The sequence below is a fragment of the Mus caroli genome, chromosome 6 (assembly GCF_900094665.2).
Source record: "Mus caroli chromosome 6, CAROLI_EIJ_v1.1, whole genome shotgun sequence".
NCBI classification, from domain to species: Eukaryota; Metazoa; Chordata; class Mammalia; order Rodentia; family Muridae; genus Mus; species Mus caroli.
This window is the reverse complement of record NC_034575.1, coordinates 124,088,627-124,111,141: the sequence shown is the minus strand read 5'-3', so window position 1 is coordinate 124,111,141 and position 22,515 is coordinate 124,088,627. Positions and strand designations below refer to the sequence as shown.

Below are 22,515 nucleotides of genomic sequence, written 5' to 3'. Positions count from 1 at the left end.
TCACTCTGTAGCCCAGGCTGGCCTCGAACTCAGAAATCCGCCTGCCTCTGCCTCCCGAGTGCTGGGATTAAAGGCGTGTGCCACCACGCCCGGCACATTAATTTTTTTTAAAAGTGTGTTTTCCTTCTTTCAAAATCTGCAAAGCATGTGCACAGTGACATTTTGGTACCTGAAAGTAACTATATTTTAGTGGGATTTTTTTTGTTTTTTGGTTTTTGAGATAGGGTTTCTCTGTGTAGCCCTGGCTTCCTGGAACTCACTCTGTAGACCAGGCTGGTCTGGAACTCAGAAATCTGCCTGCCTCTGCCTCCCAAGTGCTGGGATTAAAGGTATGCGCCACCACTGCCTGGCAATATTTTAGTTTTGTAAGTATAATACTCTATATACCTTGATCTTCTGCTTCAAAAGTAAGATTGTAATACTGATCTCCTTCATACTAAGATGTGCCATCATTAATATGCTTAAGGTGGCTTTTATATTTGAAACAGAATCTCTTGTAGCCCAGGCTGGCTTTGAACTGCTGAGCCTCTGGCCTCTAATTTTCTAGGTGCTGAGATTACAGTCATTCACCACTATGCCTGCCTATGCTAAAGTAGCCTTGAAACGCTAAGGAAGGAAATCTTTAGAAAAAGCATTCCTATGGATTTTTTTTATAGGTAGATAGAATAATTTATCATTAAGTTAAATCCTGTCACTTTTGCAATCCTGTGAGAAACAGAGAAAGCAGCTGTCGCTTTAGGACACCTGCCAAAGAAGGGATTACACTCTTTTGACGTTTGCCAGCTGCTTAAGAGTTCTCAGGTCCCTTCCACCCTGCAGCTCTCTTCATACTCCGTTCTCTCGACCTTCAAATCTCAGTTTTCGTTTCCCTTCCCATTGCACCCCACCCCAATCAAATGTTAGACACCCCCCACCATAGGGTAGCTCTCTTTGACCAGCCTTTCCCTAACACTCCCAATATCTTCTAGCGGAAGGCGACTTGCAGAGCCACTCCACGACCCCATTATTCTCCACACTCAACAGGGAACCTTGCAACCAACACTCAGCCAGGATCCCGCCCTGCAGCGGTGGAGGCGGAGGCAGGGTTGACTGCAAATGCAGACTCCGAGGGCAGGCCTGTTCCCAGGGTCCGGGGATGCTAGGAGAACGCGGCGGCAGCAAGGCCGAGGCCGGAGGCTCAGACCTTCTTCCCGGCGGTACCCAACACCCCCTCGCGCCCCACAGCCCCGGCAGTGCCGACTCCGAGCCCTCCCTGGACCCGGCCGCACCCCACTCACCTCACAGGCCGCGTCTGCTCCACGCGGGGCCGAGCCGGGCCCGGGCGGCGGGTCCCGGCGGGACGGCCGGGGTGGGAGCCCGGGGCGGGGTGACGGGGGAGCCCGGGCGGGGGTGGGTCCCGCAGCGCCGCTTTCAGTTGTTCCGCTGTTTGAAATTGGCGCCGGCGGAGCGTTGCGGTCACGTGACGGAGCGTCGCCAATCGGCACCGGCTTGTCTCCGGGTTCCGGCCCCGAACGCTCGGCGTCCTGAGGAGCGGCGGCCGCGGCCGGGAGGGCGGGTAAGGCGGCCCTGGCGGGGCTCGAGGGGCGGCGGGAGGGACGCGGGGACGCGCGGACGGCGGCCAGCAGCCTGCTCCGTCCCGCCCCGGACCGCCCTGCCTCCGTGGTCGACTTCCTTCCGGGACAGCGTACGCCACTTCCCCGGGCTGGCCACCCACTCGGTTACCCCCGGGTCCCCCGCCCCGCTCAGTCCACGCGGCTCCGTGGGGTCCGGCTTGGGTTTCTGGCCCTAGACTTGCGGTTACGTGGCTCCGCCCCGCCCCGGTCTGTGGCCGCCTTCTCCCCGGCCCCAGCCCCCGAGGTGTCCCGACGATCGTTTATTCCCTCGACGTACTTTACGAAAAGAGCGAAGGATCCAGCGGCGGACCCGGGCGTCCTTCCCCCGGCCTCAGCGTCTGATGGCGAGGGAGCACAGAATGAGATGAACAGATCGGTAGAATTCTAGCTACAGAGGAACAAGTTAGAGGCCGGTGGGTTTTGTCTGACACAAGGTTGTGTAGAATTCTGGATCCTCGTGTTTCCGCCTTCGGAGTAGCCGGGGTCACTGGCTCGCTCTCCCGCAGCCTCCTGTGATAACTTTGTTTATTTTAATGAGATCTTGACTTAGGACAGTAAAGCCGTTCTTTCTTTACTTTTTTTTTTTTTTTTTTAAAGGAGCTGAGAACGCGGTGTAAGATCTGTTACCCATTACACAGAAGAGGGGGAAACCCTGAAGTAGATAGAGAAGGGAGAGCTGCTTTGACCCGGAGGAGGCCTTCTGAATACAAAGGCCTAAGACGTAGTGTGGTATGCTATGAGACAGGAGGCAGGGTCTTCGCCTTTCTGAATTTTGTTATTTAATATTTAAAGGAACCCAGTCAGTTCCTGTAGCCCAGTTGTAAGCAGCTAGGTATGTGGCACGTACCAATAATTCTGGTGTGAGACAAAAGGGCCTCCCATTAGTCTAGTCTGGGCTACATAATAAGACTGTGTTTGAAGAGTGAGCAGAGTGTGGTGGTGCACGCCTTTAATCCCAGCACCCAGGAGGCAGAGGCAGGCAGATCTCTGAATTCCAGGCCAGCCAGATCTACATTGCCAGCCCCAGGCTAGCCAAGGCTACATAAGGAGACTCTATCTCAAAGATTAATAAAAATAGGCAAAGGTTGAGCAGAAATGAGCCAAAACCTGACTTAGATTTTGTTTGGGTAAGAGATTATATAGCTAAAACTGAGACGGGATGTGGCTGGCCCTATTTCCTATTTCATGGGTTGTGGATTGATTGACTAAAAGTAAACTGAGCTGGAGAATTCATCTGCTTCCTGCCTGCTAAGGTGATGTGCCCAGCTGCTGTCAAGTTCCCGCTGCTGAGACTCCTCAAACCCTGGATCTGTGAGCCAGAGCAGGCCCTTCTTTCCTTAACTTGCCTTCCCAGTGGGGCCAGCCTGTGATTCCCATCATTTGGGAGGTGGAGAGACTACATAGTGCATTTGAAGCCAGAGGAGGCTATGTGAGACCCTGTCTCACAAAAGCCAAAATAATTCTATGAGGGCTGGTCTATAGCCAAGAGGTACAGTTACTGCCTAATGTGCTGAGGCCTGAGGTTCAGTCTGAGGGCCAAAAAGAATATATTCAGAATCATGCAAGGTCGGGATTGCTGGATGCTAAGTACATGGGACTCAATCCGTAACTCAGTTGACATCTCCTTATATGCTAGAGAATCTGTGGGCTGTTCTTTTTGTTGTTGTTGTTTGTCTTTTAACAAAACCTAGATGTGATTACAAGCTTCTATTAAAAACCTCTAGTGGTTACTCAACGCAACCCCACACTCATGTGGCCTCACCTGGTTTTCAGACCCAATATTGACACTATGTCTAATATTTTTTGTCATTCGTTCTTTAAAATGTTTTTTAAATAGGGTCTCACTTTGTATCCCCTTATTGTCGTGGAACTCACTATATAGACCAGGTTGACCTCCAGCTCCGAGAAATCTGCCTGCCTCCTGAATGCTGGGATTTAAGATGGATGTTACCACCCCTAGCCTCTTTTTCTTTTTCCTTTTGTTAGCTAGTCACAGCCTCACAGATAGTGACATTGTGTGTGAGGACGAATGCATTTGAGGGGACACATGCTACGCATATAGATGTCAAAGGATGTCTTTTGGGAATTGGTTTCGGCCTTCCACATTTTTGTGAGTTCTGGAGATCAAACTCAAGCCCTTGGGCTTGGTTTTTGTTTGTTTGTTTGTTTGGTTTGGTTTTTCGAGACAGGGTTTCTCTGTGTAGCCCTGGTTGTCCTGGAACTCACTCAGTAGACTAGGCTGGCCTTGAACTCAGAAATCCTCCTGCCTCTGCCTTTGCCTTCCAAGTGCTGGGATCAAAGGCTTGCGCCACCAACTGCCCAGCAAGCCCTTGGTTTTCGAGGCATGTTCTTTACTGCTGAGCTGCCTTTCCTACTCGGTCTACAGTGAGCTTGTCATTCTCTGAATTCACAAGACAGCTGTTTGGTTATTTAAGGTTTGATGTAACTCAGGTTGGTCTCTAGCCACAGGCAACCTTGAGCTTGGCATCCTCCTGCCTCCCCTCCTACGGGCTGAGGTCGTGGGCACGCTCCACCATATCCGGCTTGGTTTGGCTTTTGAGAGGTTTGATGTGTAGCCCAAGCGTGACTTGAACTCCTGATCTCTTGCCTAGTTGGGCTAATTAGCATGTGCCCCATGTCCAGCTGTAGCCATCTTTGCATGTGGTGCCTGCCCCTCAGCCTCCAGTGACCTTCCTGCTTTCTGCTTCTCTCAGCTCTCCTTCTACAGAAAGCCTTCTCTGACGTGAACTGAAGCGAACTGCACTATACTGAGATGTGACTGTTTCCTTCTAGTCAGCTCTCTCTTCTTCCTTTCCTTCGTCCTCGCCATTGTCCCCTCTTTTGCAGTTCTGGGGACTGAAACCTAAGGCTTTGTGCATGTTAGGCAAGTGCTGTACCACTGTGCCTCAAAAACGGGGACCTCTGTATCACTACAGGAACTTGGTACTCAGTACTGTGACTAAGAACTTGCTCATCTTTAATTCCTGGCATTTAGCATGGCACAATAACATGAGTTCAGCAGGTGCTCATTGAGTGAGTTTCCTTGAATATATATGGATAAGATAATGTTTCTCATGGTGGTGTAGGAAGCTGTTTTCAGCCGGGCAGTGGGGGCACATGCCAGCACTTGGGAGTCAGAAGCAGGCGGATTTCTGAGTTCGAAGCCAGCCTGCTTGGTCTATAGAGTGAGTTCCAGGACAGCCAGTGCTATATAGAGAAACCCTGTCTTGAAAAACCAAAAAAAAAAAAAAAAGAAAAAAAAGGAAGCTGTTTTCTCTACAACCTGAGTCTGATTGGTAATTTCTGGTAGACTTGTTAGCCTGATGTCATGAAGAATTGGGGGAAGGGTGTCACCCACATGATTTTCCCCCTGTCTCCTTTTTGTTTCTTCTTTCCAGGCATGGTTTGCAACTGGACCCTGACCCAGACCAGGAAGGCAACCTGCATCATGTGGTTACCAACTGCTCTTCATTTACCTATTGATGCCTCCCAAAAAGAGACGCAGACAGTCCCAGAAAGCCCAGCTGCTGTTTCACCAACAGCCACTGGAGGGCCCCAAACACCACTATGAATCTTGCCAGCAGCCCATTACCCACACTGTTCAGGTGCCCAGCAAGCCCATTGATCAGAGCACCGTCAATTCCTGGGTAGGTCCTGGCAATTCTTTGACCTTTGCTGTGTTAGGGTTTTCAGAATACGGACTCTGAATCCTTTTGGAGCAGGGTCAGGGCAATGGTTACTGTTCCTGGCTGTGGTATTGTCTTAGATATCCTCTTTTCTTCCTTCACACCAAAATATGCATTATATGGTATTGGAGCCTCCTCTGCCAGGTTCCCCTTAAGAGTTCTGATTGGACACTTAACTACCCAGTAGCGGGGTGAAGAAGCTAGAAAGGTGACCAACATGAAAGATTATTTCCTGCATTTTATATGAAAAATACTAGGTATTCTACGAGTTACTAAACCTTAGTGGAGAAAACCCCTTCCACAATGTCATGCTAATCCATGCAAATCCAGCACTGGGAGCTGCAGCAGAAGGATGTCAAGGTAAAGGCCTGCCTGGTCTTCATGGTGAAACTGACAAAAGCAATCCATAAGCATTGACTGAATAAACACGTGTGTTAGATCCCACTCCTCAACAGTCACTTCTATGGGGCTGCCGTTCATTATTCACTGAAGACCTTCCTGCCAGGCCTTCCCTCAGCCAGGCGTTGAAGACAGTCAGTCTGTCCCTGCCCTCCTGAGGATCCTTCCGACCCTGTTCTCAGGAAGGTTAAGGACAGGGAGTTAAACAAGCTATAGCAGTGTAGTGGTGATGAGAGAGGCCTTGTCTCCTCTCTTCCTCGGGCGCACCCTGAAGGGCAGAGCGATTGGATAGCTAGCCCAGGTCTCTTGCCTTCTTGTCATACCCCATAGCTGGATGGGTGTCTGTCCTGTATTGTAGCAAGTCCTCACAATTCTGGACAAAAATAAAGGATCAGACACATTTACTCTAGCTGCTTTGCAGTTGGCTCGCCACCACCACCATCTTTTTTTTTTTTTATGCACAGGTGTCACCCCAGTTTGATGCAGCAGCGGAAAGCCGGTTTCTGATACACCGGAAGCATCACCGAGACCAGGCAAGGCGCCCAACTCGGAGATCTGCCTGCAAATTTCCACGTCTAATCTTTGAGAGTCCACAGTCTTCCAGTTCAGAGACGCTGTTGCTATCCAACCGAGTGCAGCCCCAGAACTCAGAAAAGGACCCACCCAGAAGGCCTTTAGTGCCATTGTTCAGTCCCCAGAGCTGTGGAGAACTGTCAGTGCATGTACCTCACAGTTTACCTCATGTGTTCACACCCCCTGACATCCAGACCCCAGGGTCTTCTGTAAGAGACGATCCCATTTCCCCAGACCAGAAGGAAAACAGTTTTCCAAGCTGCATCCTTGGCCCTAGGACTCCCAGCAGCCCAGAGCCGGGGCCTGTTCTCGTCAAGGATACCCCTGAGGAGAAGTATGGGATTAAGGTCACGTGGAGACGCAGAAGGCACCTGTTTGCCTACCTTAAAGAGAAGGGGAAGCTGGATAGAAGCCAGTTCCTTGTGAAGATCTGAAAGGACTGCACAGACTTCAGTTAATCCCAGAGCTGCTGTGGGGAGGTTTCTCGAGTCATTTCTGGTTTGAAAGGATGAAAGGGGATGAACAGCAATAGGAAGACCACTTAGCCAGAGTTGCAGTTCAGTTTCTAGGGTTCCGTCTCGCACCAGGAACCGTTGAATTTAGTGTCATGAACTGTTGGTATTTTTCTCACATTAACTGTTTAAACCTCTGAAGTATCTTGTACTGTTTACAGCGTTTGTAAATAAATGGCTGCCGAGTTTTTAGAGAACCCAGCCGTTGTCAGTAATGCAGCCTCGTGCCCATCTATAAAAGGTCTATGCTTATTAGTCTTCTTCCTCGAACTAATTCATCTCATGCTTTTGGTACCGATTGTGAGGCTCAGCGACTGGAGAAAATCAAGAGAGAGCTCTGGTTTTTAATGGTTGACAGCCTTGGCTAGGGGACAGATGAGTACTTTAGGTTTGTGTTTTGAGATGTGTTTACAGTGGAAGAAATATGACGCTATCACATGTGGTGGAGAAATGGATTCCTATAAGTAACTTATCCTATGTGTCCATAAAGTGGAAGCTCACACTCTAGTGTGGGTACTGTGGATGTGCCAGTCTCAGTGGTCCTCTTACTCATTCAAATAGCATCTCTCTCAACCCTATTCATTTAGCACTAGCCCTTTCTAGGCCAAGCAGAGCTTGTGAGTGAAGATTTGTAGCGCGCACACACGCGCACACACACGCACACGCATGCACGCGCACACACACACACAGCAATCCAGAGCCCCACAGGGAGAGGGGCTAAGTGGGTACAATGCTTTCCTAGCCTATGTGTGCAGGTACCATATTTTTCCCTAGTTTTCAAAAATTAATTTCTGGAACCTGGAGAGGTGTCTCAGCAGTTATGAGCCCTGGATGCCCAGAAGGCACGAGTTCTATTCCCAGCACCCACATGGTGACTCACAACCATCTGTAACTCCAGTTCCGGGGTATCTGACAGCCTTGGGCACCAGGGATGCATATGATATGCAGACATACACATAGGTGAAACATATGCATACATATAATAGCCTAGGGCATGATGGCACATGCCTTTAATTCTAGCACTAGGGTGACAGAGGCAGTAGGATCTCAGAGTTCCAGACCAACCAAGGATAGTATAGTGAAATCCTGTCTCAAAATACATACATTATTTTTAAGTGAATTTTTGGACTCAACATCAGTGTGACTTTGGCCTTACTAATTAAGTTTATATGCTATAGTTCTGGTCATAAAGTCCTATAGGGACCAAAGCCACAAAGGCATTGATGGCTGGAGGCATGATTTACTGCAGAGAGGACAGCTTAGCTGCTACCTTCAATAAGGACATTTGCTGAAGGTCCCCAGGTAGGGATCCCTCAGTTGGGCTTTGGACAAGGGTTGGTTTGGGAGGCTGAAGGCCTCGGCTATCCCAGAGTCGGTAAGATAGATGGTGAGGCTTCAGGTGATAAAGATTCGAAAACCCAAGGACCACACCCTGGCAGCAGCCTGGATGTTCTCGGTGCCACAGAGGGGTGCTGGGGATCGCTCTGTGGGGGCCAGTCCCGGAGCGGAGGAATGGAGCAGCAGGCTCTTCCGACCCAGCCCCGGGGGGCTGCTCCCGGTTCTAGCGCACGCGCCTTCGCCTCCCGGTGCCTCCCGCCCCCTGGAAACCCTCCAGCATCGTGGCTAACGCCATTTGCCAGTGAGAGGGGAGCGCAGGGTACTGGACCAATGGGTGTCGGCGACAGTGCGGGGTGTGGTTGCCAGGGGCGGGGCCCGATCTCCTCCATCCTCTCCAGCCGGGCGGCGGCGTCTCCGGGTCTGGACGCTGATGCCACCGGTCGGGCGGGTATGGAGGCGGCGCGCTGCGCACCCGGACCCCGCGGGGACAGGTCAGGCGGCGGTGGGGCGGGCTGGGGTCTCCAGGGTGGTCGGGCAAGAGCGGAGGCCAAGATCGGGTCCCCAGGCTGGGCAGGCGCTTTGCACACCCCGCGTCGCCAGAGCTCTCTCGTGTCTCTTTCCTGGAGTTTCCCCCGAACCTGCTCACCCTACTCCCCTAGGGCCTCCGATTCCCTCATTTGCAATGCGCTGTGCATCCCGTGCCTCCAGCACTCTTGAGCCGCTCCCCTGGAGTTTACCCTGGACCAGCTCGCCCTGCTCCCCTGGGGTCCCTTACTTGCAATGCGTTCGCCCTCCCCCGTGTCTTTCACGAGTAGGATCAGAACTGAGCTGGAAGGAGGGCACTCTTGGGAGTCGACGCGGAAGGTCGCGGGTGATGGTTAATTGGTTCCAAGGCCGTTGCTTTTGGCAGTCATTGCGGAATTCTGGAACGAGTCCGAGTCCGAGAGCTGAAAATGCAAAACTGTTCTTTTCTTCTTTCTTCCTTCCTCTGAGTTCCAGCCGTTCTTTCAATCAGGACTTAGTTTAGACAGATCCGTACTCTTTCTTGTTCGTGCCCCTGGCTTTTCTACCAATACCCCTCTTTTTGCCTGGTTCACATAGTGAGCTTGGGAAGACAAACGGGCTGCAATCTCAGCCTGTTCATTTCTTGTCAGCTAGGCTAACGAAAAGTTAATGGGGGGGGGGGATCGTGTGAAATCACTGGCTCAAAACTTTGGCAATGTGTGAGGATTAAAATCAAACATGCCAACTGCATTCTTCCTTTACCATTCCATTACCACAGCGATAAAGGCTTGGCGTGTTAGGATTGGGTCCGACGTTTAAACTGGTTTTTAACTGATCGGAAACCATATTTTAAAAAGTTATAAAGACGGAATAGAGACCCCTACCCCCTCTGTGGGTCTCATACACACTAGGCTTCCCTGAAACTTAATAATAAGTTAATAAGGAGGACTTTGAACATTTGCCCCCCTACCTCTGCCTCCCAAGGCTGACCTGTTTTCATCTTTCATCAACTAAATTCTATAAACATGATAGCTGCTCTCTGAAACTTGTTTACAACTTCTCCATTTTGGGAACAGAAAATACATTTACAAGTGTAAGGTCGGGTTAGGAAAGTTAGAATTCAGCGTGGATCCATCCGGTTGAAATCAGATGATATCGCATTCAGTTGAGGGATTTAGTTGTTAACTAAATGATTTTAGAGAAGTAGATTTCATAGGGATGTGATTTTATTTTTTGAGATAGCTCTTATGTAGCAGGACTGAAACTCGATATTCAAACCAGGTTAGCCTCAAACTCATACAGATCCATCTGACTCTGCCTTCCATGACTCATGATTTTAGGGAACAAAGGACTTGACTTTGAAATTGGGACCAGCTAGCAGGTTTTTGTTTTGTTTTGTTTTCATCTCCTGGACTTGAAGCTTTAAGGAGTAATTTTAATGCCCCCTCCCCCAACCTTTTCTTCCAAAGAAGGAAATTGACTCTTTAATTTCCAGTTGATTGACAGGAAAGGAGCCCGTGGGAGCCCCTAGTTTCTCCTGCCCTAGGAGAGCATGCAGGTTTGTTGCTAAAAGCCAGTGACTGCCTTGCTTTTTGGGTAGTCATTAAGAGTGTTTTGAGAGAGACTGCGAGACTGACTTGACTGAATGTCAGTATAATCCAGTGGTCCAGGCTAGCCACAAACTCAAAATCTTCCCTGCCTGAGCCTCCCAAGTGTCTCGTGTATCACCACGCCTGGGTGGACTTGTGTACTAGGTGTCTTCTCTCTCCCCCTCCCCCCTCTCTCCCTCCCTCCCTCCCTCCTCTCTCTTTGTCTCTCCCCCTCTCTCTCTTAAATTTGAAATTTTCTTTACATCCTGACCAAAGTTCCCCCTTCCCCTCCCCTCCTCCCAGTATCCACCCCCATCCACTCCTTCCTTTTTCTTCAGAAAATGGCACACCTCCCATGGATGCCAACCAGCCATGGCATATCGAGTTGCATTAAGACTAGGCACCTCCTCTACTTTTAAGGCTGGAGGAGGCATCCCAAGAGGGAGAAAGGATCCCCAAATCAGGTAACAGAGTCAGATCCAGCCTCTGCTCCCACTGTTAAATAGACCGAGATACACAACTGTAACATGTGCAACGAGCCTAGGTTGGTCCCGTGCAGGTTCCCTGGTTGGGGGTTCATTCTCTGTGAGCCCCTATGAACCCAGGTTAGTTGATTCTGTTGGTTTTCTTGTGGTGTTCTTGACCCCTCTGGCTTCTTCAATCCTTCCTCTCTTCCACAGGATCCCCTAAGCTCCACCTAATGTTTGGCTGTGGGTCTCTGCATTTGTTTCCATCAGTTGCTAGGTGAAGCCTCTCTGATGGTGGTTATGGTAGGCACCTGTCTGCAAGTGTAGCAAACAGAATGTCATCAACAGTTTCAGGGGTGATCTCTCTCTCATGGCCTGGGTCTCAAGCTGGACCAGTCATTGCTTGTCCATTCCCTCTACCTCTGCTCCATCTTTACCCCTGCACAATCTACAGGCAGGACAAATTGGAGGTCGAAGGTTTTGTGGCTGGGTTGGTGTGCCTGTCCCTCCACTGGAAGCCTTGCCTGGTTACAGGAGATGCCCAGTTTAGGCTCCATATCCCCACTGCTAGGAGTCTTAGCTAGGGTCACCATCGTAGAGTCCCGGGAGTTTCCCTTACACTAGGTTTCTAGCTCGTCCCAGACAAGCCTCCCCCTTCCTGATTTCGGTTGTCTCTCCCAGTACTCTCTCCCTCAATCCCCCCCTCCCCGTGATCCTTCCTGTTTCTATCCCCACCCCTCCATTGAGAACCCTTCCACCCCCGCACCCCACCCCAAATAAAGTTGCTATGAACGTAGTTGAGCTACGTTCATACCTTGTGGTATGGTGGAGCATCTTTTGGATATATACTCAGGAGTCTTGAGGTTGACCGATTCCCAATTTTCTGAAAAAAAAAAACAAAAACAAAAACAAAAAACAAACAAACAAAAAACCAGTGTAATTGATTTCCAAAGTGGTTGTACAAGTTTGCACTCCCACCAGCAGTGGAGGCATGTTCCCCTTACTCCACATCTTTACCAGCATGAGCTGTTACTTACGTTTTCGATCTTAGCCATTTTGACAGGTGTAAGGTGGAATTTTAGAGTTGTTTGCTATGAGTTTCCCTGACGACTAAAGATGTTGAATATTTAAGTGTGCCTTGATCATTAGAGATTGCTCTGTCAAAATTATGTTTAGGTCTTTACCCCATTTTAAATACTGGATTATTTGGTTTGTTTATGTATAGCTTCCTGAGTTCTTTATATACTTCAGATATCAGCCTTCTGTCAAATGTGGAGTTGACGAACATCTTATCCCATTCGGTAGGCTGCTGTTTTGTCCTCTTGACAGTGTCCTTTGCCTTACAGAAGCTTTTCGGTTTCATGAGGTTTATGAAAGGTGTAAGTTACTTAATGTTGCCAGGCATGGTGCTCGAACGCCTTTTAGTCCCAGCACTTGAGAGGCAGAGGCAGGCAGGTCTCTGAGTCCAGACCAGCCTGGCCTATATAGTGAGTTCTAATATGGCCAGGGATATGTAGAGATACCCAGCTCCAAAAAAAGAAAGAAAGAGAGAGAGAGAGAGAGAGAGAAAATTTAGCTATTACTCATGAGTCGGGGGAGGTATAGCCAGAATGTGAAGTCAGAGAGCAGTGCTGTGAAGCCAGCTCTCTCCTGCCACATTGAGTGGGTCTGGGGACAGAGCTCAGGTCACCAGATCTACGTGGGAGTTGCCTGCTGAGCCATCTTTCCAGTTCCTGTACTTAAAAGCTTTTGATGGGGCTGGTGAGATGGCTCAGTGGATAAGAGCACTCGACTGTTCTTCCGAAGGTCCAGAATTCAGATCCCGGCAACCACATGGTGGCTCACAACCATCCGTAACGAGATCTGGCGCCCTCTTCTGGAATGTCTGAAGACAGCTACGGTGTACTTACATATAATAAATAAATCTTTTAAAAAAAAAAAAAAGCTTTTGATGAAAAGACTTGAATACAGATCCTGTAGTATTAATGCCTTTAATTGTGTGGGTGACACCTAACTTTTTATATCTCAGTGACAATTGGAGACCGGCTATACAAGCACACGCAGGAACTTTACTGAGCTTAAGTGGCTAATGCTGCTAATTCCTCTGAGAGAGCAGCTTAGGATAGGCTTAGGCAGTCTGAAATTTGCTAGTGATACTGGAGTTGCGGGGCTGGGGTGGGGCTGGGGGGTGCATATGACTCATGGACAGAGTGTTTGCTTGGCAGTTTGGAGGCCTTAGGCTTGATCCCAGCAGCACATATCCACAAATAGGCTTGTTGTTAATACAAAATCTAAGGTGTGTCAAAACCTTGTCTTTGTTTTTTTTTTTTTTTTAAGATTTATTTATTTAATGTATATGAGTACACCATTGCTCTCTTCAGACACACCAGAAGGCATCAGACCCCATTACAGATGGTTATGAGCCACCATGTGGTTGCTGGGAATCAAACTCAGGACCTCTGGAAGAGCAGTTGGTGCTCTTAACTGCTGAGCCATCTCTCCAGCCCGTGTCAAGACCTTGTGATCTAGAATTGCCTAAGGAAGTATTGGTCTGCCCAGTATGGTCATGCATAGCTGCAGGTTTAAGGTCAGCTTGGACTACGTGGTGAGTTCCAGGACAGCCAGGACTACACAGGCCCTGCCTCTGCCCATCATGTGTGATTTCCCTTGGTGCGGCCTGTTTGTCCTCTGCTTGTGGATGAGCCAATGCAAAGCTACAGACATGCACACACACAGAGAAATAAAAATGAAGCCTGGCAGTGGTGGCGCACACCTTTCATCCTAGAACTCAGGAGGCAGAAGCAGGCAGATTTCTGAGTTCAAGGCCAGCTGGTCTACAGAGAATTCCAGGACAGCTAGAGATATACAGAGAAACCCTGTCTTGGGGAAAAAAAAAAGAAAGAAAGAAAGAAAGAAAGATGGAAACTGGGCAAGGTGGGCAAACCTGTAACCCTAACACTGGGGAAATAGAAACACCAAATTAGGAGTCAGACTCAAGGCCAGCGTGAGCCTCATGAGACCCTGACTTGAAAGGAGCCCCCCTCGCCCCCAACTAGAGGGGTGACACCCTGGTTGAGAGCACACTATGGCACTTACAGAACACCTGTGTTTGGTTCACAGCACCTACGTAGTGGCTCACAACCTCCATAACTCCAGCTCTAAGGGATCCATTGCCTCCTTCTGGCCTCCACAGACACACATGCAGGCAGAATGCTCATGCATGTAAAATAAAATGAAAACAAGAAAAAGATGGAAGGAAGGAAGAAAGAGAAAGGAAGGAAGGAAGGAAAGAAAGAACATTTCTGGCTGGAATAGTGTCTGACATGCATTTTTTTTTTTTTTTTTTTTTAATGTTGAAGGCCTCATCTGACTAGACAGGAAAGAATATCCTGTAACGATTCCTTTTTGCCAGGGTCCTTTGCTCTCAGCAGAACAGTTTGTTTCTGTTTCTTAGGCCTTCCTGTGGAAACCCTACCGTTTCCTGGCATCAGTGCCCACTGAAAGAACAAGTTCACGTTTGTTCTTCCCCGAGCAGAGAGAATGTGTGAGCTGGTTTCTTCAGAGGAGGAGTTGAAGCTGTCCCCAAGCCAGGTGTTAGGTGGTTGGGAGGCCCAGATGGTTTCTTTACTTCCCCTGTTAGAGAGCAGCTCCACTGGGGAGGTGGGTCTTGAGTGAACCAGAATCCCATTCAGGCGCCGTCCTGTTCAGCTCCAGTTCACCAGGAGTCATTTCCTGTCCTACTTAGTGTCCACTGCCTGCTTGGGCATTCTTCCTGTGGTTTTGTTTGATTCAGCTCTTTTCTAAAAAAAAAAAAAAAAAAAAAAAAAAAACATTACCAAAACAAAAAACAAAAAAACAAAAAACCTCAAAATTTGGAATCAACCAATAAACATCTGTGATCACCAACCTCTGGCCTCTTCTTCCACGAGAAAAAAAAAAAAAAAAAACAAAACAAAACATTTTTAATTATGTGTATGTACATCTTTGTACAAGTGCCCTAAGGAGGTCAGAGGAGTCCCATCATCCCCTGGGAGCTGGGTTAAAGCCTGATGTGGGTGCTGGGAACTGAACTTAAGTCTCTCCAGCCCCAGAACTCTGTGTGTGTGTGTGTGTGTGTGTGTGTGTGTGTGTGTGTGTGTGTGNAAAGCCTGATGTGGGTGCTGGGAACTGAACTTAAGTCTCTCCAGCCCCAGAACTCTGTGTGTGTGTGTGTGTGTGTGTGTGTGTGTGTGTGTGTGTGTGTGAGAGAGAGAGAGAGAGAGAGAGAGAGAGAGAGAGAGAGAGAGAGAGAGAGTATCATTGTATAGATGAGGCTGGGGGAGGGGGCAGTGGAGGCTGGGGGACAACCTGTGAGACTCTCTTCTCTCCTTCCACTATTGGCTCCCAAGGGTTAAGCTCACCTCATTAGGCTTGATAGCAAGCACTTGTCACCACTGCTCTATTGCACTGGCCTGGCCCTGATCTTGAACTTCTGATCCGTCTGTCCCAGCCTCCCCAGTCCCGGGACTGCACGTGTTAGCCACCGTATGGTGCATGATACATCTCTAGCATATGAATTACAGTGACAGATTTAAGATTCTTTTCATTGACAAAGTATAGAAGAATTTCACACAAGCTCCTGAAGATTTAAATCATTGTCATTTATTAACTAGCCTTGCAGGGGGAAACTTCAATAGATTTCAATGCAATTAGAACAAAACCCACCTATTGGAACATATACAAGTTTCCACTGTGTCCAGAAAACTGGAGGCAAAAGTAGGGAGGGGCATTTTGATTGGATGACACTCTTTAGCTCTTTTGAACTTGCCATTATATATCTTCCTTACACTTGCTGAGTGGGGGAGGTTCCAGGACCACACCACCACACCTGTTGAGGTGGGGGGTTCACAGGACCACACCACCTCATCTACTGAGTGTGTGTGGGGGTTACAGGACCACCAACCACCCACCACCCCTGCCGAGTGTGTGTAGGGGTCACAGGGTTGACCACCACAGCTGGTTTTAAGGAGTGCTGGGTATTGAAGGCCTTCATTTGTGCAGGCAAACAAGCATTCTGACAATTGCTCAACATCCCCAGCCTTAAGCTGTACTTTTGTTTTGTCTTAGATCAGCTCTCAGTGTTTAGCCTAGGCTGGCCTTGAACCCAAGATCCTTCCACCTCAGCCTCTGGAGTACTGGCACCACAGGCTTTCACTACCGTGAGGAGCCTTAAACAGTGTTTTGAAAAAGCAGGAATCTGTCAGGATATGTGGTCCACTTGAGTGTGCTTCATCACTTCGGAGAAAGCTGGGCAATTGTCATTACCTTCACTTCATGGATAGGAACTTAGAAAGCTGGGCCTGGCGGTGTTTGTTCCTGTCAGTATCTATCATTCATGGTGCTGAGGCAAGAGAACTGCAGCCCAGGAGATTAAGCCCAGCCTGGATAATATAGGGAGACTGTCTCAAAAAATAAAAAATAACCAACAACAGGGAAAGGAAAAGAAAAGCCAGATAGTGGTTGTGGACACACTTGGGAAGCAGAGGCAGGCATCTCTGTGAGTTCAAGGCCAGCCTGGTCTACAGAATAAATCCCAGAACAGCCAGGGCTACACAGAGAAACCTTATCTCAAAAAATCAAAATGAGAGGGGGGAGGGACTGTGCTATACCTAAGATCGCATAATTCAATGGTATCGTGAGAAATACAGTCATTCAGGGCTGCTGAGATGACACAGTAGGTAAAGGTATTTGCTGCCAAGCCTGATGACTTGGATATAACCCTCCAGACTCCTATAATTTGTCCTCTGACCTCCATGTGTGTACTGTGGCACACGTGTCCACCCACCTTGTACACTCAAACCAAATAAGTTAAAAAAAAAACAAAAAAACAAATGAAGTAAACCCTTTCCTGTTCTGGGCTATAATGATATTAGGTGAGCTGGAGAGATGCTCACTGGCTAAGAACACTTGCTGCTCTTTAGAGGACTCCCTGTGATTGACTTCATCTCTAGAGCAAACTGATGCCCTAGTCCAGTCTCCATGGGAACCTACACACGCACAAACACAGTCTTTCAAAGAGCCCGGGGGAGTGGAAGGTAGGGTTTAGACATTTATTTTATACATGTAGGAAATTATAAAACATAGAGAAGAAAAAACATTTAAAACTAATTGAAGTTCAAGCTTTTGAGTTCTGTGGGTTCCTTTTTTTTTTTTTTGTCCTGTATTATTAAAGCATATAATGTAGATATTTGAGGGTTTTGGTTTTGAGATGGTATCACACACGGTAGCCCAGGCTTGCCCCAAACTCCGTGTTAGTCCTGCCATGGCCTCCTCAGTGCCTTGCTGGGATGAGGTACGAGCCACCGGGCCGACTACTGCAGGTATTCTGAATGTTATTTGTGCATATAAATGCCAACAACAGGTGCTGATTACATTTAAATTATTTTTAGAGCAAGTTGTTTAAGAAATTAAACATCCTGGCAATGTACGAATGAGTATCCATTTGGTGAGCCTCGGGGCCTTGGGCTTGCCAAGAACCAGCTCTTCTGGGTACTGAGCCCTACACTAAGCCCAAGAACGTGTCTTTGGGATTCTCAGCCAAAACACTGCTGTCATCTCTACCCCAGAAAGACAAGGAAAATAAACCGCATGCTGGAGAGAAGATGTAACCCAAGAAACAGGCGGAAGGAAGGAGCACGGCCTGTGGGTGCCGAGGAGTAGCTCTTTGCAGATCCCCAGGGATGGATGCGTTCTTTAGCTTCTGGATCATGTCATATATTATTAGTAACGATTCTGATGAGGCTAGAGTGGTAGAATATATAGAGTGCCTATAGTCCCAGCCTGTAATCTGAGGTAGACAAGATGATCAGGAGCTCAGGGCCACAGGGACTGCTTGACAGGATGCTGTAGCTCAGAAACCCACGCAAATCCCTCAGAAAGCCAAGCCATTCACCTCATGTTTTCCCCTTGCTCCTTGTATGGCCAGATCAAGAGGGAATAATTCTAAGTAAAGTCCTTGCTGTGTTTTCATGTTGTGTGAAGGCTTAGACCACTTTCTAACCTACTGACTCCTTCTTCCCCAAGCAATGCTTGCTTTCTAGTCTTACGTCTACTAATGGGCCTCTTAAGAGATGGATTTTCAGTCTCTGGCTTCAGTTAAGTTTGCTCCAGTTTGTGGCAGCCTTACGCTCCAGCCTCTCTGGGGGAACACAGCTGGTCTGGAATATTGGCATTTCTCCTCAGTTGAGGAAGGACTATGTAGAAGGAGTCTTTTCCGGAGTGTCTCATTTGTTCTTGATGTGTCTTTTCCCAGGGACAATATTTTGTTCTAGTCAGAATTATTCTTAGTGTTTCAGCATGTATAAAAATACAGCTTTCCAAGGTTAACTAAATTTAGAATTTGGACGAGGTGAATTTTATGTTATTTCGTTCGTAATTCTAGCTATTTGGGCTGCTGAAGCAGAATTCAAGCTGGGTTTCAAATTTATGACAGTTGTCCTGCCTCTGCCTCCCAAGTACAGTGTCATTGTCTAGGGGGAAAGATCTCATAAGCCCAGATTAGAGCAACAGAGACAACATTATCTCATTTAAAAAAAAAGTTAATTTGCATAGAGTAGGTACTCTAATTTGCATATTAGCATGGAAACTGTAATAAGCAACATTATGTAACCAATACTTTGTAGATCAAACTAAGCACACTGTTTGTTTAGTGATGTGACTGGGAATTATGACAAAAACCATCATCGGTATGTAAGAAAAAAAATCTTGATGGATGTTGTGGTGCTTGCCTGTAACCTTACCCTTGGGGTAGAAGTAGAAGAGTCAGGAGTTCAAGACCAGTCTTGGCCACATAGTAAGTTCAAGGTGAGCCTGAGTTACATGACTCTCAACCAAGAAAAGAGGGAAAAATATATTTTGAAGTCAGGCAGTGATGGTGCATGCCTTTAATCTCAGGTGGGATTTAATCCCAATTTGAGAGGCAGAGGCAGGCAGATCTCCGAGTTCCTGGCCACCCTGGTCTACAAACTGAGTTCCAGGACAGTCAGGGCAAATTCTATCTCAAAAAAACAAAGCAAAGCAAGCAAACAAATAAACAAAGAAATTTTGATCGGTAGTTGCTGAGTTCAAGAGTTCTGTCTTGCAAAATATAATTTTATATAAAGTTAATGTTATATGAACTAGGAAGAGATAGCGCATTGGAGGTACTGGGGCGCATCTCTCAGTGTCTCAGCTCTCAAGTGTCATTTAGTCAAAGACCAACCCCGAGTTATTTAGCAATACCCCAAGTTTAGATTTAATAACATGTTTAAAAACCGCCCTTACCACAATACGGGGCCCCTAATCTCATGCTGACTAATCAGGAGCGGCAGAAGTTTCTTATGTGGTAGAGGCTGAGGTGGCTGAAAGGCCACACTTACCCTTTTTTAACTGGCTGAAGAAAGAAAAGGAGGAAGCCAGAGAACACAGAGGAAGCCGGTGTCGTGTTAGTGGGCAGCTTGACCATATCTCTAACAGGTCATCACCACTAACAGACAGACGTGTACATGGCTTGCTTGAGACTTCAGACAAAGTTTGCTTTAAAATTTTACTTTACTTCTTTTGGTTTCTTGAGACAGGATTTCTCTGTGTAGCCTTGGCTGTCCTGGAAATCACTCTGTAGATCAGGCTATCCCAGGACTCACAGGGATCCAACGACCTCTGCCTCCATAGCACTGGGATTAAAGGTGTGTACCACCTCTCTCCGGCTAAAAAGTATTTTTTGATCATAAAATAAAATCCTGCAAAAAGCATGTGTCATCACTTCCTGTTGAAGTTGTTTTTTGTGATTTGTCAAGATAATAGTAAATTCTCCCTGCCAAATGTCTGTATTACAGCTCTCATTCATTCATTCATCCATTCATTCATTCTCTCTTTCTCCCCCCCCCTTCCTCCCTTCCTCTCCCTTCTTCCCTCAGTCTGCCTGTCTGTTTCTCTCTCTCTGCTTTTTTTCATTTAAGAAATGCATGACTTGCTGGGCAGTGGTAGCACATGCCTTTAATCCCAGCACTTGGAAGGCAGAGGCAGGCGGATTTCTGAGTTCGAGGCCAGCCTGGTCTACAAAGTGAGTTCCAGTGCAGCCAGAGCTATACAGAGAAACCCTGTCTCGAAAAACAAAACAAAACAAAACAAAAAAAAAAAAAAAAAAGAAGGAAAGAAAGAAATGGATGACTTAAAAATCATCTGTGTTCTGTACACCATGTACCTTTTAGCAGGGCAGAGTATAAAATCCTGCTGTTTTGAGTTCCTTTTGAATTCTGCTTTTCTTTTTCTTTTTCTTTTTCTTTTTTTTTTTTTTTCTTTTTTTGGGGGAAGGGGATGTCTCAGTGGACCCATGCCAAGGCATCCCTTTCCCCTGCGGGACCAGCCACACAACTGTATAGTATAGAATAGAGTTTTTTCAGGGCATGAAGAGGGGAGTTAATAGGGCAGTAGAGCCAGAGAAAGGCAGAGAGAGAGAGAGTAGAGGCCGGCCATGAACACTGGAGAGGGGGGGAAAGAGGGGGGAAGGGAAGAGCCCAAGAGGGCAAGAGAGAGCAAGAGAACTAAGAGCTGAATTCCGCTTTTCTTTTGAGCAGTTCAAGTATCGCTCTAATTGCTCTGCAAGTCAGCAAATAGCTCCGCAGAGCTTTGTTTTGGAAGTTGATCTGTCGTAGTGAAAACAAGAATTCCCAGAGAAGAGCGGACAGTTTCTCCGGGTGCCACAGCTGTAGCATACACACATTTAAGTGATACAAACGTGTGTGGGGGGGGGAGGCCTGGGCACCCAGGCTCCCATACTGGCACCAGCCACACTTGCTCCCTCAGCAGAGCCCCAGAGTCCTTTTTAAAAAATACTTATTTTTATTTTATGCATGTGTTTATTTTTGCATGCATATATGTGTGTGCCGTATGAGGGTCTGGTAGATGCAGAGAGGACATGGGGTCCCTTGGAACAGGGATTGCAGATGATTGGGTTAGCCATCATGTGGTTGTTGGGAACGGAACCTGGGTCCTCTGTAAAAACAGCAAGTGCTCTTAACCACTGAGGCATCTCTCCAGCCCCTCAGAGCCCTTCTTTTTTTTCTTGTTTTTGTTTTGTTTTGTTTTGTTTTTCGAGACAGGGTTTCTCTGTGTAGCCCTGGCTGTCCTGGAACTCACTTTGTAGACCAGGCTGGCCTCGAACTCAGAGATCCACCTGCCTCTGCCTCCCGAGTGCTGGGATTAAAGGTGTACGCCACCACACCCGGCTCTCAGAGCCCTTCTTAAGCATAGCCTGGAGTTCATGTCTTTAATGGCAGTAGTGGCATGAGTTTTAGATTTCTAGCTTATGCAGCAACGTTTCCAATTTTTTTTTCATGTAAAAAAAAAAAACCACATTGATTTGTTTGTTTAGTATTTTTCATACCCTTCTGCCTCAGTCTCCAAGTAACTATTATCACAGGCATGCAGTACTAGCGGACTTGTAAATGCATCTGTGGGAGAGAATTCTACAGCGTGTTTTGGGGGGGGGGGGCAGCGGGGCGGGGTCTGTCTGTCTGTCTGTTTTATAGAGGGAGCACATGCCAGTTAGTGATTGATCTTTTTAAAGATTCATTTACTTTTGTTGTGTGTATGAGTGTTTTGCCTGCATGTATGTCTGTGCACCACATTTGTGCCTGATGCTCTGGGAGGCCAGAAGAGGACATCAGATCTCCTGGAACTGGTGTTGCAGGTGGTTAGGAGCTGCCACATGGGCACTGGAAACTACCGTCTGATCCCCAGTATACACCGTGGCATGCGTGCCCAAATACACATACGTACAAAATGTAGTACCATTCAGAAATTAAAAATAATATTGTGCCGTGTGTTTAGCATCCTGGCAAGCACCCTGGGAGAGGAAAGCCTGATTCTCCTGCACGCTGAGGGACAGACAGCTGAGGGACAGACAGCATGACTGCAGAAGGAGACTGAGTTGACTGTGGCTAGGGAAGGCACATCGGGTGTTTAATTACTACGTTGCTTTTGTCTTTTCTCTTTTATCCATGAGTTTAGTTGCTGTTTTGTTTTCCCCCATCAGTAAGAAGACAATTCACAAGGAAGTATGTGGTGTTTAGTCCTAACTGGAGGCTGCAGGAAGCAGACATGGCTATTTACACTGGCCTGCTGTTGGATGTTTGCATCTCTATGCCAACTCCACAAGAACCTTACACGAGGCCCTGCTTCAGTTGCCACCTCTGAGGCCCTGCTTCAGTTGCCACCTCTTTGCCTCTTTGTAGGCTTCTTTAGTTCAGCTGCAGGATTCTGTGTCCCATTATTGGAGACCTGACAGGCCTTTTGTGTTTGACATTTTGTTGTCTCACTTCCTTTAGCAAGGTGTGACATTCAGAAAGTTGTTGATAATGGAAAGAATTACAGAAGAAACAAAGACCAGGGCTGTGTCTGAAGAGGAATTTCTCCTCTGCTGGCTCTATCCCCCTTGTCTTCCACTTCCACCACTGTGTCTGTCCCTGCTTCCTGGGTGAAGGAACACCATTACCAACCAAGGCAGCTCTTAGAAAGAACAACATTTAATTGGAGCTGGCTTGTAGTTCCAGAGGTTCGGTACATTATCATCATGGCAGAAAGCACAGCAGTATCCAGCGGGCATAGTGCTGGAGAAGCTGAGAGTTCTATATCTTGTCCTAAAGGCAAACAGAAGACTGTCTTCCAATCAACTAGGAGGAGGGTCTCTGAAAGCCCACCCCCACAATGACACACTTCCTCCAACAAGGCCACACTTTCCAGCAGTGCCACCCCATTGGCCAAGCATATTCAAACCACCACAGAAGTCAGACTCCCACCAATGGGATGAGGCATAG

At 47.6% G+C, this 22,515-nt stretch overlaps 2 protein-coding genes across 4 annotated transcripts in view; both read left to right on the top strand.

The window, feature by feature from the left end:
* The first annotated feature begins 1,494 nt into the window (after window positions 1–1,494).
* Window positions 1,495–6,998, top strand: Rhno1 (RAD9-HUS1-RAD1 interacting nuclear orphan 1). 3 transcript variants are annotated; one of them, XM_021165097.2, is made up of 3 exons: window positions 1,495–1,555; window positions 5,012–5,260; window positions 6,163–6,978. In XM_021165097.2, exons 2-3 carry the CDS (start codon window positions 5,096–5,098, stop codon window positions 6,703–6,705), a joined length of 708 nt encoding a protein of 235 aa, XP_021020756.1. In that variant the 5' UTR covers window positions 1,495–1,555; window positions 5,012–5,095; the 3' UTR covers window positions 6,706–6,978. The 3 variants fall into 3 exon arrangements, with proteins under 3 accessions (XP_021020756.1, XP_021020755.1, XP_021020757.1); XM_021165096.1 differs by lacking the exon at window positions 1,495–1,555 and adding an exon at window positions 1,572–2,026 and having other exon boundaries at window positions 6,163–6,998; XM_021165098.2 differs by lacking the exon at window positions 1,495–1,555 and adding an exon at window positions 2,222–2,342.
* Window positions 6,999–8,507: 1,509 nt separating this feature from the next.
* Tulp3 (TUB like protein 3) overlaps window positions 8,508–22,515 on the top strand; it is a 35,320-nt gene continuing 21,312 nt past the window's right edge. Inside the window, exon 1 of the mRNA XM_021165044.2 lies at window positions 8,508–8,612. Coding sequence (XP_021020703.1) covers window positions 8,572–8,612 — 41 coding nt within the window. The 5' untranslated portion in view covers window positions 8,508–8,571. The remainder of the gene's footprint in view (window positions 8,613–22,515) is intronic.

What these genes read in the sequence shown, in the direction of transcription:
- Rhno1 (XM_021165096.1), top strand. Translation starts at nt 5,096, where the DNA reads ATGCCTCCCAAAAAGAGACGCAGACAGTCCCAGAAAGCCCAGCTGCTG. An exon ending in AGAGCACCGTCAATTCCTGG is followed by an intron (nt 5,261 to 6,162) that starts GTAGGTCCTGGC and finishes TTTTATGCACAG; the next exon opens with GTGTCACCCCAGTTTGATGC.